At 45.4% G+C, this 13,898-nt stretch overlaps 1 protein-coding gene across 15 annotated transcripts in view; it reads left to right on the top strand.

The window, feature by feature from the left end:
- The window catches only part of C2CD5 (C2 calcium dependent domain containing 5), an 84,860-nt gene extending 72,304 nt beyond the window's left edge, over positions 1 to 12,556 (top strand). For all 15 annotated transcript variants that reach the window (XM_069762803.1, XM_069762798.1, XM_069762801.1 and 12 more), the window contains 3 exons: positions 9,786 to 9,976; positions 10,289 to 10,435; positions 10,644 to 12,556. In XM_069762803.1, coding sequence (XP_069618904.1) covers positions 9,786 to 9,976; positions 10,289 to 10,435; positions 10,644 to 10,763 — 458 coding nt within the window. In that variant the 3' untranslated portion in view covers positions 10,764 to 12,556. The remainder of the gene's footprint in view (positions 1 to 9,785; positions 9,977 to 10,288; positions 10,436 to 10,643) is intronic.
- The last annotated feature ends 1,342 nt before the right edge of the window (positions 12,557 to 13,898 follow it).

The following is a 13,898-nucleotide window of genomic DNA, read 5'->3' as shown; positions in this document are numbered from 1 at the left end:
TAAAAAGACATACAAATATGCAAAACAGTTATAAAAATGGGAGAAAACTTACAGAAATATGTAAACTTGTAGTCTGTTTTCTGCTCCCTGTTCCGCGTCTGGGTCTGGGTCTGTGTGTGATTTATGCTCCCATTACAGCATAGGACAGAGGTTGAATGCTGGACTGAGAGTGGGGAGATAGATTAACCCTTGCAGGCACAACCCCAAGTCACGTGTGAGAGCAGGCACATGACGAATAAGTGACACCACGGAGAAGGGATCCTTGACAGGCCCGTATACATAGAATCATTGTCACAGATCCCTCTCTGTGCTGCCTGTAATTTGTCACGTGACAGCTCTCAGCACGTGACTTGGGGTTGTGCCTGCAAGGGTTAATCTATCTCCCCACTCTCAGTCCAGCATTAAACCTCTGTCTTATGCTGTGATGGGAGCATAAATCACACACCTACCCAGGCCACACACCCGCTCATACACGCTGCCACCACTCACCGAATACACGGGCGATGAGTCCCGGAACTAACAATAATAAAAATAAGTCTATCACTCATAAGGCTCACACACCTTTAGGCTATGGATTCTTTTAAAACATTCAAGGTTCAACTTGTTAAAGTTTTATACTTTAATAGCAAAAGTTCAATGCTTACAATAAGAAAAAGGTATAAAAATATGATAATAAAAAGACATACAACTTATGCAAAACAGTGTCAAAATAAACAGGAGAAAACTTACAGAAAACATCTAACTGGTAGTTTGCTTTCTGCTCCCCGAGGGGGGGTGAATGGAGTTGGGTGGAGCACATCAGCTTCTCAGGCTGCCCTCACATGTGAGCACAATTTTCTTTCTGCAGCCTAAATTTATAACTTTGGTCTGAGGTCAGGGTTCTAGACTGGCCCCTCAGGCCAATATCATAACTGCTGCCTGTTTGATTGGGCCACGGCCGTGCCCCCAATGAATATATTATTTTCTCTTGTGGAGAGGTTCTCAGGGATAGATTACCTCAGGCCGCAATTTAGCATCTTCTCTCCAAGACCTCAGAGGTGTCAAGTGTTCCTTTGTTCTTGGCCTTAGCCAGACCTACTGGTGGGATATGGAGACAGAATTTCTACTAGTCCCAAGGAAGTACCTATTAACACCTAGGTGCGACTTGCCTTCAGGACAGATGTTACATTATCACTAGTCACACATATAACCCTAGACATATGTCCCTACACACACACACATATACATATATATCCCATATACACATATACACACACAAACATATTTCACCACAGCCTAATTTATATAGTCACAGTGGAGGTCAAATGTCTCGACCAGCCTCTCATGTTAATATTTATAATTGCTTGTTTGTGACTGGACCGTGAGCGCTCCACCAATGAATATATTATTCTCTCTGAAATTCTTTGTGTAAGTTTCTCACAGATAGATAGTGTCAGGCTGTAATTAACATCTGTCTTCAAAAGAGCTAGAAGGTGTGAAATTTTTCCCCTTCTTCCTGTTTCTCAGCAAGACCCCCTGGCGAGATTGGAGACAGTAGACTGCCTTCTCAGGATAACATACGGTGTGAGACCTGTAGTTTCAGGACAGATGTTAAATTACTGCTAGTCACACATATATACCTATACATATTTCACTACATACATATATACCTATACATATTTCCCTGCATAAGGCTCGGTGATTGCGGAGCTACAGAGATAATGAGATTCATGGTGACCGCTGCCGAGATCCCATGTGGTGCGGTGGGTTTACAGAGATCATTAGATCCTCTCTGGGGGTGTGCTATAAATATCATGTGATCCACGGTGAGGCTCTGCAGAATGCGGGTGGGGATTGCCTCACTGCAGCCACAGATGACGGTCACCGTAGAGATGTCAGAGCTGCGGCTCTGATCACCATCTGACGGTTCCGATTTAACGTGGCGTATTTACACTCTACTCACATCCAGAGCTGCATTCAATCCACAAGTATTTACAGATGTCACTGAGGCTCCCTGGTGCTTCAGTGTCTGTATAGAGAGTGCTGTGCTGTGGTGCACTGGGGGGGGGGATTTGTATCCTTCATATTACAGGACTTCCCCCACAATACAGCACAGCGACGTGCACCGCCTCCTTATATTACAGGACTTCCCCCACAATACAGCACAGCGGCGTGCAGTCTCTACTTATATTACAGGACTTCCCCCACAATACAGTGCAGCGGCGTGCACTCTCTCTTTATATTACAGGATTTCCTCACTATACAGCACAGCGGCGTGCACCCTCTCCTTATATTGCAGGACTTCCCCCACTATACAGCACAGCGACGTGCACCCTCTCCTTATATTACAGGACTTCCCCCCCACAATACAGCACAGCGGTGTGCACCCTCTCCTTATATTACAGGACTTCCCCCACAATACAGCACAGCGGTGTGCACCCTCTCCTTATATTACAGGACTTCCCCCCACAATACAGCACAGCAACGTGCACCCTCTCCTTATATTACAGGGCTTCCCCCCCACAATACAGCACAGCGGCGTGCACCCTCTCCTTATATTACATGACTTTCCCCACAATACAGCACAGCGGCCTGCACCCTCTCCTTATATTACAGGACTTTCCCCACAATACAGCACAGCGACGTGCACCGCCTCCTTATATTACAGGACTTCCCCCACAATACAGCACAGCGGCGTGCAGTCTCTACTTATATTACAGGACTTCCCCCACAATACAGCACAGCGGCGTGCACCCTCTCCTTATATTACAGGACTTCCCCCACAATACAGCACAGCGGCGTGCACCCTCTCCTTATATTACAGGACTTCCCCCACAATACAGCACATTGGCGTGCTCCCTCTCCTTATATTACAGGACTTCCTCCACAATACAGCTCAGCGGTGTGAACTAGTAACATAGTAACATAGTAACATAGTTAGTAAGGCCGAAAAAAGACATTTGTCCATCCAGTTCAGCCTATATTCCATCATAATAAATACCCAGATCTACGTCCTTCTACAGAACCTAATAATTGTATGATACAATATTGTTCTGCTCCAGGAAGACATCCAGGCCTCTCTTGAACCCCTCGACTGAGTTCGCCATCACCACCTCCTCAGGCAAGCAATTCCAGATTCTCACTGCCCTAACAGTAAAGAATCCTCTTCTATGTTGGTGGAAAAACCTTCTCTCCTCCAGACGCAAAGAATGCCCCCTTGTGCCCGTCACCTTCCTTGGTATAAACAGATCCTCAGCGAGATATTTGTATTGTCCCCTTATATACTTATACATGGTTATTAGATCGCCCCTCAGTCGTCTTTTTTCTAGACTAAATAATCCTAATTTCGCTAATCTATCTGGGTATTGTAGTTCTCCCATCCCCTTTATTAATTTTGTTGCCCTCCTTTGTACTCTCTCTAGTTCCATTATATCCTTCCTGAGCACCGGTGCCCAAAACTGGACACAGTACTCCATGTGCGGTCTAACTAGGGATTTGTACAGAGGCAGTATAATGCTCTCATCATGTGTATCCAGACCTCTTTTAATGCACCCCATGATCCTGTTTGCCTTGGCAGCTGCTGCCTGGCACTGGCTGCTCCAGGTAAGTTTATCATTAACTAGGATCCCCAAGTCCTTCTCCCTGTCAGATTTACCCAGTGGTTTCCCGTTCAGTGTGTAATGGTGATATTGATTCCCTCTTCCCATGTGTATAACCTTACATTTATCATTGTTAAACCTCATCTGCCACCTTTCAGCCCAAGTTTCCAACTTATCCAGATCCATCTGTAGCAGAATACTATCTTCTCTTGTATTAACTGCTTTACATAGTTTTGTATCATCTGCAAATATCGATATTTTACTGTGTAAACCTTCTACCAGATCATTAATGAATATGTTGAAGAGAACAGGTCCCAATACCGACCCCTGCGGTACCCCACTGGTCACAGCGACCCAGTTAGAGACTATACCATTTATAACCACCCTCTGCTTTCTATCACTAAGCCAGTTACTAACCCATTTACACACATTTTCCCCCAGACCAAGCATTCTCATTTTGTGTACCAACCTCTTGTGCGGCACGGTATCAAACGCTTTGGAAAAATCGAGATATACCACGTCCAATGACTCACCGTGGTCCAGCCTATAGCTTACCTCTTCATAAAAACTGATTAGATTGGTTTGACAGGAGCGATTTCTCATAAACCCATGCTGATATGGAGTTAAACAGTTATTCTCATTGAGATAATCCAGAATAACATCCCTCAGAAACCCTTCAAATATTTTACCAACAATAGAGGTTAGACTTACTGGCCTATAATTTCCAGGTTCACTTTTAGAGCCCTTTTTGAATATTGGCACCACATTTGCTATGCGCCAGTCCTGCGGAACAGACCCTGTCGCTATAGAGTCACTAAAAATAAGAAATAATGGTTTATCTATTACATTACTTAGTTCTCTTAGTACTCGTGGGTGTATGCCATCCGGACCCGGAGATTTATCTATTTTAATCTTATTTAGCCGGTTTCGCACCTCTTCTTGGGTTAGATTGGTGACCCTTAATATAGGGTTTTCATTGTTTCTTGGGATTTCACCTAGCATTTCATTTTCCACCGTGAATACCGTGGAGAAGAAGGTGTTTAATATGTTAGCTTTTTCCTCGTCATCTACAACCATTCTTTCCTCACTATTTTTTAAGGGGCCTACATTTTCAGTTTTTATTCTTTTACTATTGATATAGTTGAAGAACAGTTTGGGATTAGTTTTACTCTCCTTAGCAATGTGCTTCTCTGTTTCCTTTTTGGCAGCTTTAATTAGTTTTTTAGATAAAGTATTTTTCTCCCTATAGTTTTTTAGAGCTTCAATGGTGCCATCCTGCTTTAGTAGTGCAAATGCTTTCTTTTTACTGTTAATTGCCTGTCTTACTTCTTTGTTTAGCCACATTGGGTTTTTCCTATTTCTAGTCCTTTTATTCCCACAAGGTATAAACCGCTTACACTGCCTATTTAGGATGTTCTTAAACATTTCCCATTTATTATCTGTATTCTTATTTCTGAGGATATTGTCCCAGTCTACCAGATTAAGGGCATCTCTAAGCTGGTCAAACTTTGCCTTCCTAAAGTTCAATGTTTTTGTGACTCCCTGACAAGTCCCCCTAGTGAAAGACAGGTGAAACTGCACAATATTGTGGTCGCTATTTCCTAAATGCCCAACCACCTGCAGATTTGTTATTCTGTCAGGTCTATTAGATAGTATTAGGTCTAAAAGTGCTGCTCCTCTGGTTGGATTCTGCACCAATTGTGAAAGATAATTTTTCTTGGTTATTAGCAGAAACCTGTTGCCTTTATGGGTTTCACAGGTTTCTGTTTCCCAGTTAATATCCGGGTAGTTAAAGTCCCCCATAACCAGGACCTCATTATGGGTTGCAGCTTCATCTATCTGCTTTAGAAGTAGACTTTCCATGGTTTCTGTTATATTTGGGGGTTTGTAACAGACCCCAATGAGAATTTTGTTACCATTTTTCCCTCCATGAATTTCAACCCATATGGACTCGACATCCTCATTCCCTTCGCTAATATCCTCCCTTAAAGTGGACTTTAGACAAGACTTTACATAGAGACAAACCCCTCCTCCTCTCCGATTTTTACGATCCTTTCTAAACAGACTGTAACCCTGTAAGTTAACTGCCCAGTCATAGCTTTCATCTAACCATGTCTCGGTTATTCCCACTATGTCAAAGTTACCTGTAGATATTTCTGCTTCTAGTTCTTCCATCTTGTTTGTCAGGCTTCTGGCGTTTGCGAGCATGCAATTTAGAGGATTTTGTTTTGTTCCAATCTCCTCACTGTGGATTGTTTTAGAAATGTTCTTACCTCCCTTCTGAGTATGTTTTCCTGGGTCGTCTTTGTTCGAGTCTAATGTTTTTCTTCCCGTCCCCTCTTCTTCTAGTTTAACGCCCTCCTGATGAGTGTAGCGAGTCTTCTGGCGAATGTGTGTTTCCCAGGTTTGTTGAGGTGTAGTCCGTCTCTGGCGAGGAGTCCATCATACCAGTAATTCACACCGTGGTCCAGGAATCCAAATCCTTGTTGTCTGCACCATCGTCTTAGCCAGTTGTTTGCATCAAGGATCCTGTTCCATCTCCTGGTGCCATGCCCGTCTACTGGAAGGATAGAAGAAAAAACTACCTGTGCATCCAGTTCCTTTACTTTCTTCCCCAACTCTTCAAAGTCCTTGCAGATTGTCGGTAGGTCCTTCCTTGCCGTGTCATTGGTGCCAACATGTATCAGAAGAAATGGGTGGACGTCCTTGGAGCTGAAGAGCTTTGGTATCCTATCGGTCACATCCTTGATCATCGCACCTGGAAGGCAGCATACTTCTCTTGCAGTTATGTCCGGTCTGCAGATGGCTGCTTCTGTGCCTCTCAGTAGTGAGTCTCCCACCACCACCACTCTTCGTTGCTTCTTGGCTGTACTTTTTGCTGTCACTTGTTGCTGTGTGCCCTTTTCTTTTTTGCTTGCTGGTATTGCTTCATTCTTAGGTGTGCCATCTTCATCCTCTACAAAGATTTGATATCGGTTCTTCAGTTGTGTGGTTGGTGATTTCTCCATGGTCTTCTTGCTTCTTTTGGTCACATGCTTCCACTCATCTGCTTTTGGAGGTTCTCTGACACTTTTTTCACCTTCTGTGACCAGTAGAGATGCTTCTGTTCTGTCTAGAAAGTCTTCATTCTCTTTGATGAGTTTCAAAGTTGCTATTCTTTCTTCCAGACCCCGCACCTTTTCTTCTAAAAGGGCCACTAGTCTACACTTCTGACAGGTGAAATTGGATTCTTCTTCTGGTCGATCTGTGAACATGTAGCACATGCTGCAGCTCACCATGTAGGTTGTCACATCTGCCATGTTGCTCCTAGATCCTGCTGACTTGCTGTGTGTTTTCCTTCTTGTGAAATCTACTCAGCCAAGCTCTCTTGCAATAATGTCCTACAGGCAAAAATTCGCGCGCCGTAAGGCGCGCGGTTTGGTGATGCTTTCGAAGCAGCTGGTCCCGGCTGTACCCATAACTCTCTCCTTATATTACAGGACTTCCCCCACAATACAGCACAGCGGCGTGCTCCCTCTCCTTATATTACAGGACTTCCCTGTCATGGATCCCAACATGTTGACACCAATATGTCACGGATCCCATCGGCTATGTCCGGGACCCCTCCAATCTGTTACGGATCATGGGGAGGATACCTTTATCATCCCCACCACTCACCAATATCTCATGAACCGGGGTTGTTTGGTTGCCTCTGGTTCCTTCTGAAGGGGATTTATCTATATCCCACTTCCCAGTTCCGGTTTGGAACTTGCAGCTCTCCGGCTCCCACCTTACCCTCAGGTCAGAAAGGGTACTGCACCTAGCATAATTAGTCGCCAGAAAGGCTGCCTTACTTTGTACTGGCTAATGGACACACTGCAGCGAGGGCGATATACCTACTCCCACTCAGGCGGGAACAATAATTATCAACGCCGCCGTTGCTACAAAACCTCGCAAAGGCACAGGACAAATCCGCTGCCACCAGCTCCGATTTCTTAATTATTAACGGGTCCGGAGCCAACCCAGATTAGTAGCGTAATTCACTTCAGAGGACGTGACAGTACATTATAGAGCAAGGAGAGACAAAGTAGTAATTTTATATAATTTACTCCAAAAAAAGGCAGGCAGTGTTTACAGATGTATAAAAAGATATTATAAAGAAGACAAATATCATATGTACTGTACAATTACAAATACAATAGGATTAAAGTTGAAAAAACACTTAAATTTTGTTCAGATCATTTCATCTCATGGCTGACCATGTGCTCAGGGGACACATCAAGATGCATTACACCCCTGTCTCACAACTAGACCCAGGAAAAAGACACTGAAGACTGCTGTCTCACTCACTTATCTCCCAGCCTAAAACCAAGGCACTCCCCCTGTGGTGACCTCACTCAGAGGCTAAATCCTCCCTTTTCTTAGAGTTATGACAAATCATTTCTATACATAACTCCCTGTATGAACCTCGTATGAGAATGACACTATGATCAGGATGTTCACAGCTTCAGGGGGGGTTCTTTTAAGTATAAACACGGTGTAGATACATGACCCGCTTACGGAGAAATTGGCTCCTTGCAACTCGTTGGGTTTTGCGCCTAGCGATTTCAGTGAGCTATAGATCTCTCGATGGACATCCGGAATATGTAATCCTTATATGTCCAGCCCGGATCTGTGCTAGTTTACATAACTTTACAAGAACATAAGGGTCCCATGCAGTTTCTGTACCAGTTTTGGGCTGGTATTAGGCAGGAGGGGGAATGAGGAGTTGGGGACAGACTGGCATTCGCAGCTCCGAGCCATAAAAATTCTATAGCGATTCCAGCGAGTGTTGCAGGCACCCTGGGCTAACATTACACTATATAGCAGGGGGGAGGGAGTTGCCTGCAGGCAAAAAGAGAAGAACTTTCTAGGCAGAGTGAAGAGGGGGGGGGGTCAGTATAGCCCACAGCGTGTGTCTGAAAAGCCATGAACCTTTTAGGTATATACTCAAAACATGGCATATTCATATTATCGTGACCGGTATAATACAGGATGTAACTCAGGATCATTAATGTAATGTATGTACACAGTGACTGCACCAGCAGAATAGTGAGTGCAGCTCTGGAGTATAATACAGGATGTAACTCGGGATCATTAATGCAATGTATGTACACAGTGACTGCACCAGCAGAATAGTGAGTGCAGCTCTGGGATATAACACAGGAGGTAACTCAGAATCAGTAATGTAATGTATGTACACAGTGACTGCACCAGCAGAATAGTGAGTGCAGCTCTGGGGTATAATACAGGATGTAACTCAGGATCAGTAATGTATGTACACAGTGACTGCACCAGCAGAATAGTGAGTGCAGCTCTGGGGTATAATACAGGATGTAACTCAGGATCAGTAATGTAATGTATGTACACAGTGACTGCACCAGCAGAATAGTGAGTGCAGCTCTGAGGTATAATACAGGATGTGACTCAGGATCAGTAATGTATGTACACAGTGACTGCACCAGCAGAATAGTGAGTGCAGCTCTGGGGTATAATACAGGATGTAACTCAGGATCAGTAATGTATGTACACAGTGACTGCACCAGCAGAATAGTGAGTGCAGCTCTGGAGTATAATACAGGATGTAACTCAGGATCAGTAATGTAATGTATGTACACAGTGACTGCACCAGCAGAATAGTGAGTGCAGCTCTGGAGGATGATGAATGGGGTACCTTGGGTTCAGTGTAGGGGTGACAGACTTATTGAATTCTGGGAGTAGCGGGTTGCGGTCAGCATTTTGGTGGTCCCTGGTCGGTAGCTGGTACATCCCCCACGTTGGAGAATATGAGCAGCACAATCTACGTTTCGGCTTCCACACTCTCCGGTTTCCAGTGATTTCTCCTTCTTCGCGATGAATTATTATTGGCTCCTCGCTTTCTCCATTATTTTCTTTCTTTTCAGCTTTTGGTTCCTGTCATCCATGATTCTTTTACAGGAATGCCTCTTCTGTTGGCGCCGCCATCATTCCTCCTGCGCCACCATCTTTCCTCCTGCGCCGCCATCTTTCCTCCTGCGCCGCCATCTTTCCTCCTGCGCTGGCATGATCTGCATGACTCCGCCATGATGTCCTGCTGTCACTTCTGCCTGAGCTTCACCCTTTGGTGTCTGTCTGCCGTCGCTGACATTGAGCCCTCCTGCCGCCTTCTCCTCCTCTTCCTCGCTCTGACACTTGTCTCTTCTCTTCCAGTTACTTCCATGGATAAGGCGAGTCCGTTGGGCGATGGTCACTTGAGGAACCGTCCCGTTTTTGCTCTTGGTTTTCCAGCCGTCACCGTTGTCAAGATGACTCCTCTCTCCTTTATACCAGGGGCTAAAATAACCAAATATCTCGGTATTATCAACATGTTTTTCATCCGAGAAACGACCTCATTACGTGAGGTGAGCCCCCTGAGGTCCGAGTGTGGGATTGGCGCAGTATTGAAGCAAAATGTGCTTTGTTACAATGTATCAGTGCAGAGGAATTCGGTAGGAGAATGCGACCAGCTGAGGATATCTCCACTGATACATTGTAGCAAACCCTCAGCGCTGTGAGCAAGAATCTTCTGCAGGTCTGGATGTTAACAGTGAGTGCTTTCGTTCACTGTCGGCAAGCAGTGGTTTTGCAATATTCTCCCTGTTATACTTTACTTGCCGATGGTAAGACCATCACTTTAGGTGGGACGTCACCTCCTCCTCATTGTGTTTTGTTAGGAAGGAGGGGTGAGCGGCTTCCTCCACGCCTTCATATGTGAAGTGTTCGCCATGGTCCGTGCCCACGTCGCTGCTCTGGGGGGCAACGCGGTCGTGTCATACATTATGAAGCAATGCGTCTTCATGGAGAACACAAATAAAAACCAGGTGAGTGGATGCCGGCTCTCTAGGATCGCTGCCATGCTCCAGAGCTGCACTCAGTGTTCTGCAGTTTGTTATGCTCATGTCAGTAAGCCTGCTCGCCCAATGTTAGATATCCTGTCTAGGTGTGAAGCAGGGAGAGTACCCCTGTAATTCTGAATGTGACCTTCAATGTGGGGTTCATCTTTTGTCCTGATTTTTCCCTCTCTCTCAGGCACAGTGTCTCATCAATGTCAGTGGAGACGCCGTCATCTTCACCCGAGAGTCAGACACAGACGTGGCGTCGTCCATATCGCAGCAGCACGCAAGTCAGGCGGCAGGAGAAGCGACGTGAGGGCCGGAGCTGCGCTCAGCTCGGGGAGACGTGGATGATACGAATCGCAGGAAACCGCGCTGTTCTGTCATCGTCTAGTACAGGTTCATATCCGGATAATTCCATAGCTCATAGAACTATCATAGATCTGTCATCATCCACGAGGATCCGAGATCAGCCACTGAGAACCATCATCATCCACAAGAGTCTGAGATTAGTCATTGAGATCCGTCATCACCCACGAGGATCAGAGATCAGCCCCTGAGATCCGTCATCAGCCACGAGGATCAGAGATCAGCCACTGAAATCCGTCATCATCCACGAGAATCCGAGATCAGCCACTGAAATCCATCATCAGCCACCAGGATCTGAGATCAGCCACTGAGATCCATCAGCCACGAGGATCTGAGATCTGTCATCATGCATAAGGATCAGAGATCAGCCACTGACATCCGTCATCATCCACGAGAATCCGAGATCAGCCACTGAAATCCATCATCAGCCACGAGGATCAGAGATCAGCCACTGAGATCCGTCATCAGCCACGAGGATCTGAGATCAGCCACTGAGATCCGTCATCATCCATGAGGATCCAATATCAGCCACTTAAATCCGTCATCATCCACAAGAATCTGAGATTAGTCATTGAGATCCGTCATCAGCCATGAGGATCCGAGATCAGCCACTGAGATCCGTCATCAGCCACGAGGATCTAACATTAGTCATTGAGATCCGTATAATCTCGGAGCAGGTAATGATGGTTCTCAATGACTAATCTCGGATCCTCATGAATGATATCAGTCACTGAGATCTGTCCTCATCCACGAGGATCCAAGACTAGTCATTGAGAACCATCATTATCTGAGAAGATCTGAGATCTGTCTTCATTCGCGAAGATCTGATCTCCGCCACTAAGATCTGTTTTGGTTCACGGGTGTCCGTCTTCAGCCACGGGTGTCCGTCTTCAGCCACAGGTGTCCGTCTTCACTGTGTGAGGTCCATCATCTTCTCTTGGCATCTGTCATCATCTACTGAGATCCATCAACATCTTCGGCAGCCGCCCTCATCCGTTATTTTTGCTCCCATCCCCACACAGCACACATTATGGCCCTTCTTTGCATGGACGGGCCCCTGAGATCTCCACATTTCAGCTTGATAGGAAGTGACAGATGGTGCCTCAGTGTTACGACTGGCCGGTGTGAAGGACTAGTATTCTCAGCATGCGTCTGATGAGGTCACATTCTTGCACTGACAAATCAGAGATCACCTGACTGTCTGCAGCGTCGCCTTCGAGAAGCGATCTCTCGATGAAATACCCTGCCATGAAGCTGTTCCCAGCCGTCCTCCCTGAAATGAACCTTCCAGCTGCTGTTATAACTTATGTCCGTCTGATAATGTCCCCAAGATTAGAGCAATGAGGGGCTGTGGAGACCCCGTGTCACAGCAGGGGAGGATTCGTTTACTGCGGTCACCAGTATGTGCGGTGCAATCAGTAAAGATGTAGACTTCAGGGACTAGAAGGATTTTTATTGGACCTTCAATAAATGAGACTTTTATGGACCTTTTGCTGGATGGATTTTTTTTCTATTTTCTATCAGCACATTATCCCCAGCTGCAAACCCATAATGCATTGCACGTGTATCTATTCTAATAGTAAACCCCAGGTGGCGCCACCTCATCAGCCCTGCGGAGGCAGGAAGGCGTAACTGTCGCCCATAGGCCAATTCTCATGATGGAACAACTTGAATGTAAATATGTAATTTGTGCCAGAATAGAGATTTCTAGAGAAATAAACTTCACCTGAAAACCGTAAAGCCTTGATTCCAGCTTGTTACAGTGTATCAGTGAGAATACTATGACATCTATAGATCAGTTTCAAGAGTGTGTGTCAGGATTCCCTGACCGCTGCCACCAATTTGTCACGATTCACACCGTGACCGTCACCCCTACGTCACGGATCGGGTTGACTTTGGGCCAACAGACGGCTATCACATGTGCAGGGGGGCTTATCTTAGTTATCCCTCCACTCCACAATGTGATGAAAAAACACACACAAGGCTATTGACCTCTTAGTTTACAGCAGGGGCTTATCTTAGGTATCCCACTGCTTTTCAATATACCACGAACTGCAGGGATTTATGTATGTCCCACTTACAGTTCCACTCAACACTTGCAGCTCTCTGGCGCCCCCCTTACTCTCAGGTCAGATTAGGTACTGCACCTTGGGGTAATTGGTCGCCAGACAGGCTGCCTGCTATGTACTGGCTATTGGGCACGCTGCAGCGATGCGATAAACTACTCCCACTCAGGCAGGAACAATAATTATCAACGCCGCAGTCGCTACAACATCACCCCAAAAGCCTGCACGGTATCGTTGCCACCAGCTTCGATTAAACGGGTCCGAAGCTAACCCAACACAGTAGCGTATTTCCCTTCTGGAGACTTGGGGTACGGTTTAGAACAGGAGAACGAACTAGTATTAAAAAATATATCCCATCAAAAGTTTCAGGCAGTGTTTTTTCAAAATATTTTACAAAGATGTTACAAATGAGACAATTGCAAATATGTACAAGGTAATTATAACATAAAGGGGATTAAAGGAGAAAAGATAACACTCACATGTTCTCAGTTCATTGCATTGCAGGCAACCGTACGTCCCAGTTCATTGGACGTGCTCAGGGCTCTTCCAGGAGAAGACAAGAAATCAAGAAGACTGAGCTGGGGATCTTGGCAGACAGTTATAGCTTCAGCCTGTGACATCCCAGAAAGGGGTTGGATCACCTCGTCCCTCCTACCTCTTCAGTCTAACTAAACTTTAAACTATTTTCTCTAATTTCTATAACTTCGCTACAAAACATGTCATAGTCATAACAAACCCAGCAATCATCTCGGATTAACGTGGGCATTCTAATGAGATCAAATATGTCCTGTCTGTGATACATATTTACAGATAAATCCCTACTTCTTTACCAGATGGAGTTAGAAGCCCGTATTTCGAGGGATGGGTAGATCCACCTAGGGAGATTACGAATATATATTTTCGTGTTCTTAACGTAAACGGTTTGCGTAATATCTTACAAAAACAAAACAAAGAACTTCCATGGTTCTCTGCTAGAGGAAGATTTGAGCCTAGTCGTAAATACCTTTCGGCCATAA

Source organism: Ranitomeya imitator, chromosome 4 (assembly GCF_032444005.1).
Source record: "Ranitomeya imitator isolate aRanImi1 chromosome 4, aRanImi1.pri, whole genome shotgun sequence".
Lineage (NCBI taxonomy): Eukaryota > Metazoa > Chordata > Amphibia > Anura > Dendrobatidae > Ranitomeya > Ranitomeya imitator.
The sequence above is the reverse complement of the archived record's forward strand: the minus strand, read 5'-3'. Positions and strand labels throughout refer to the sequence as shown.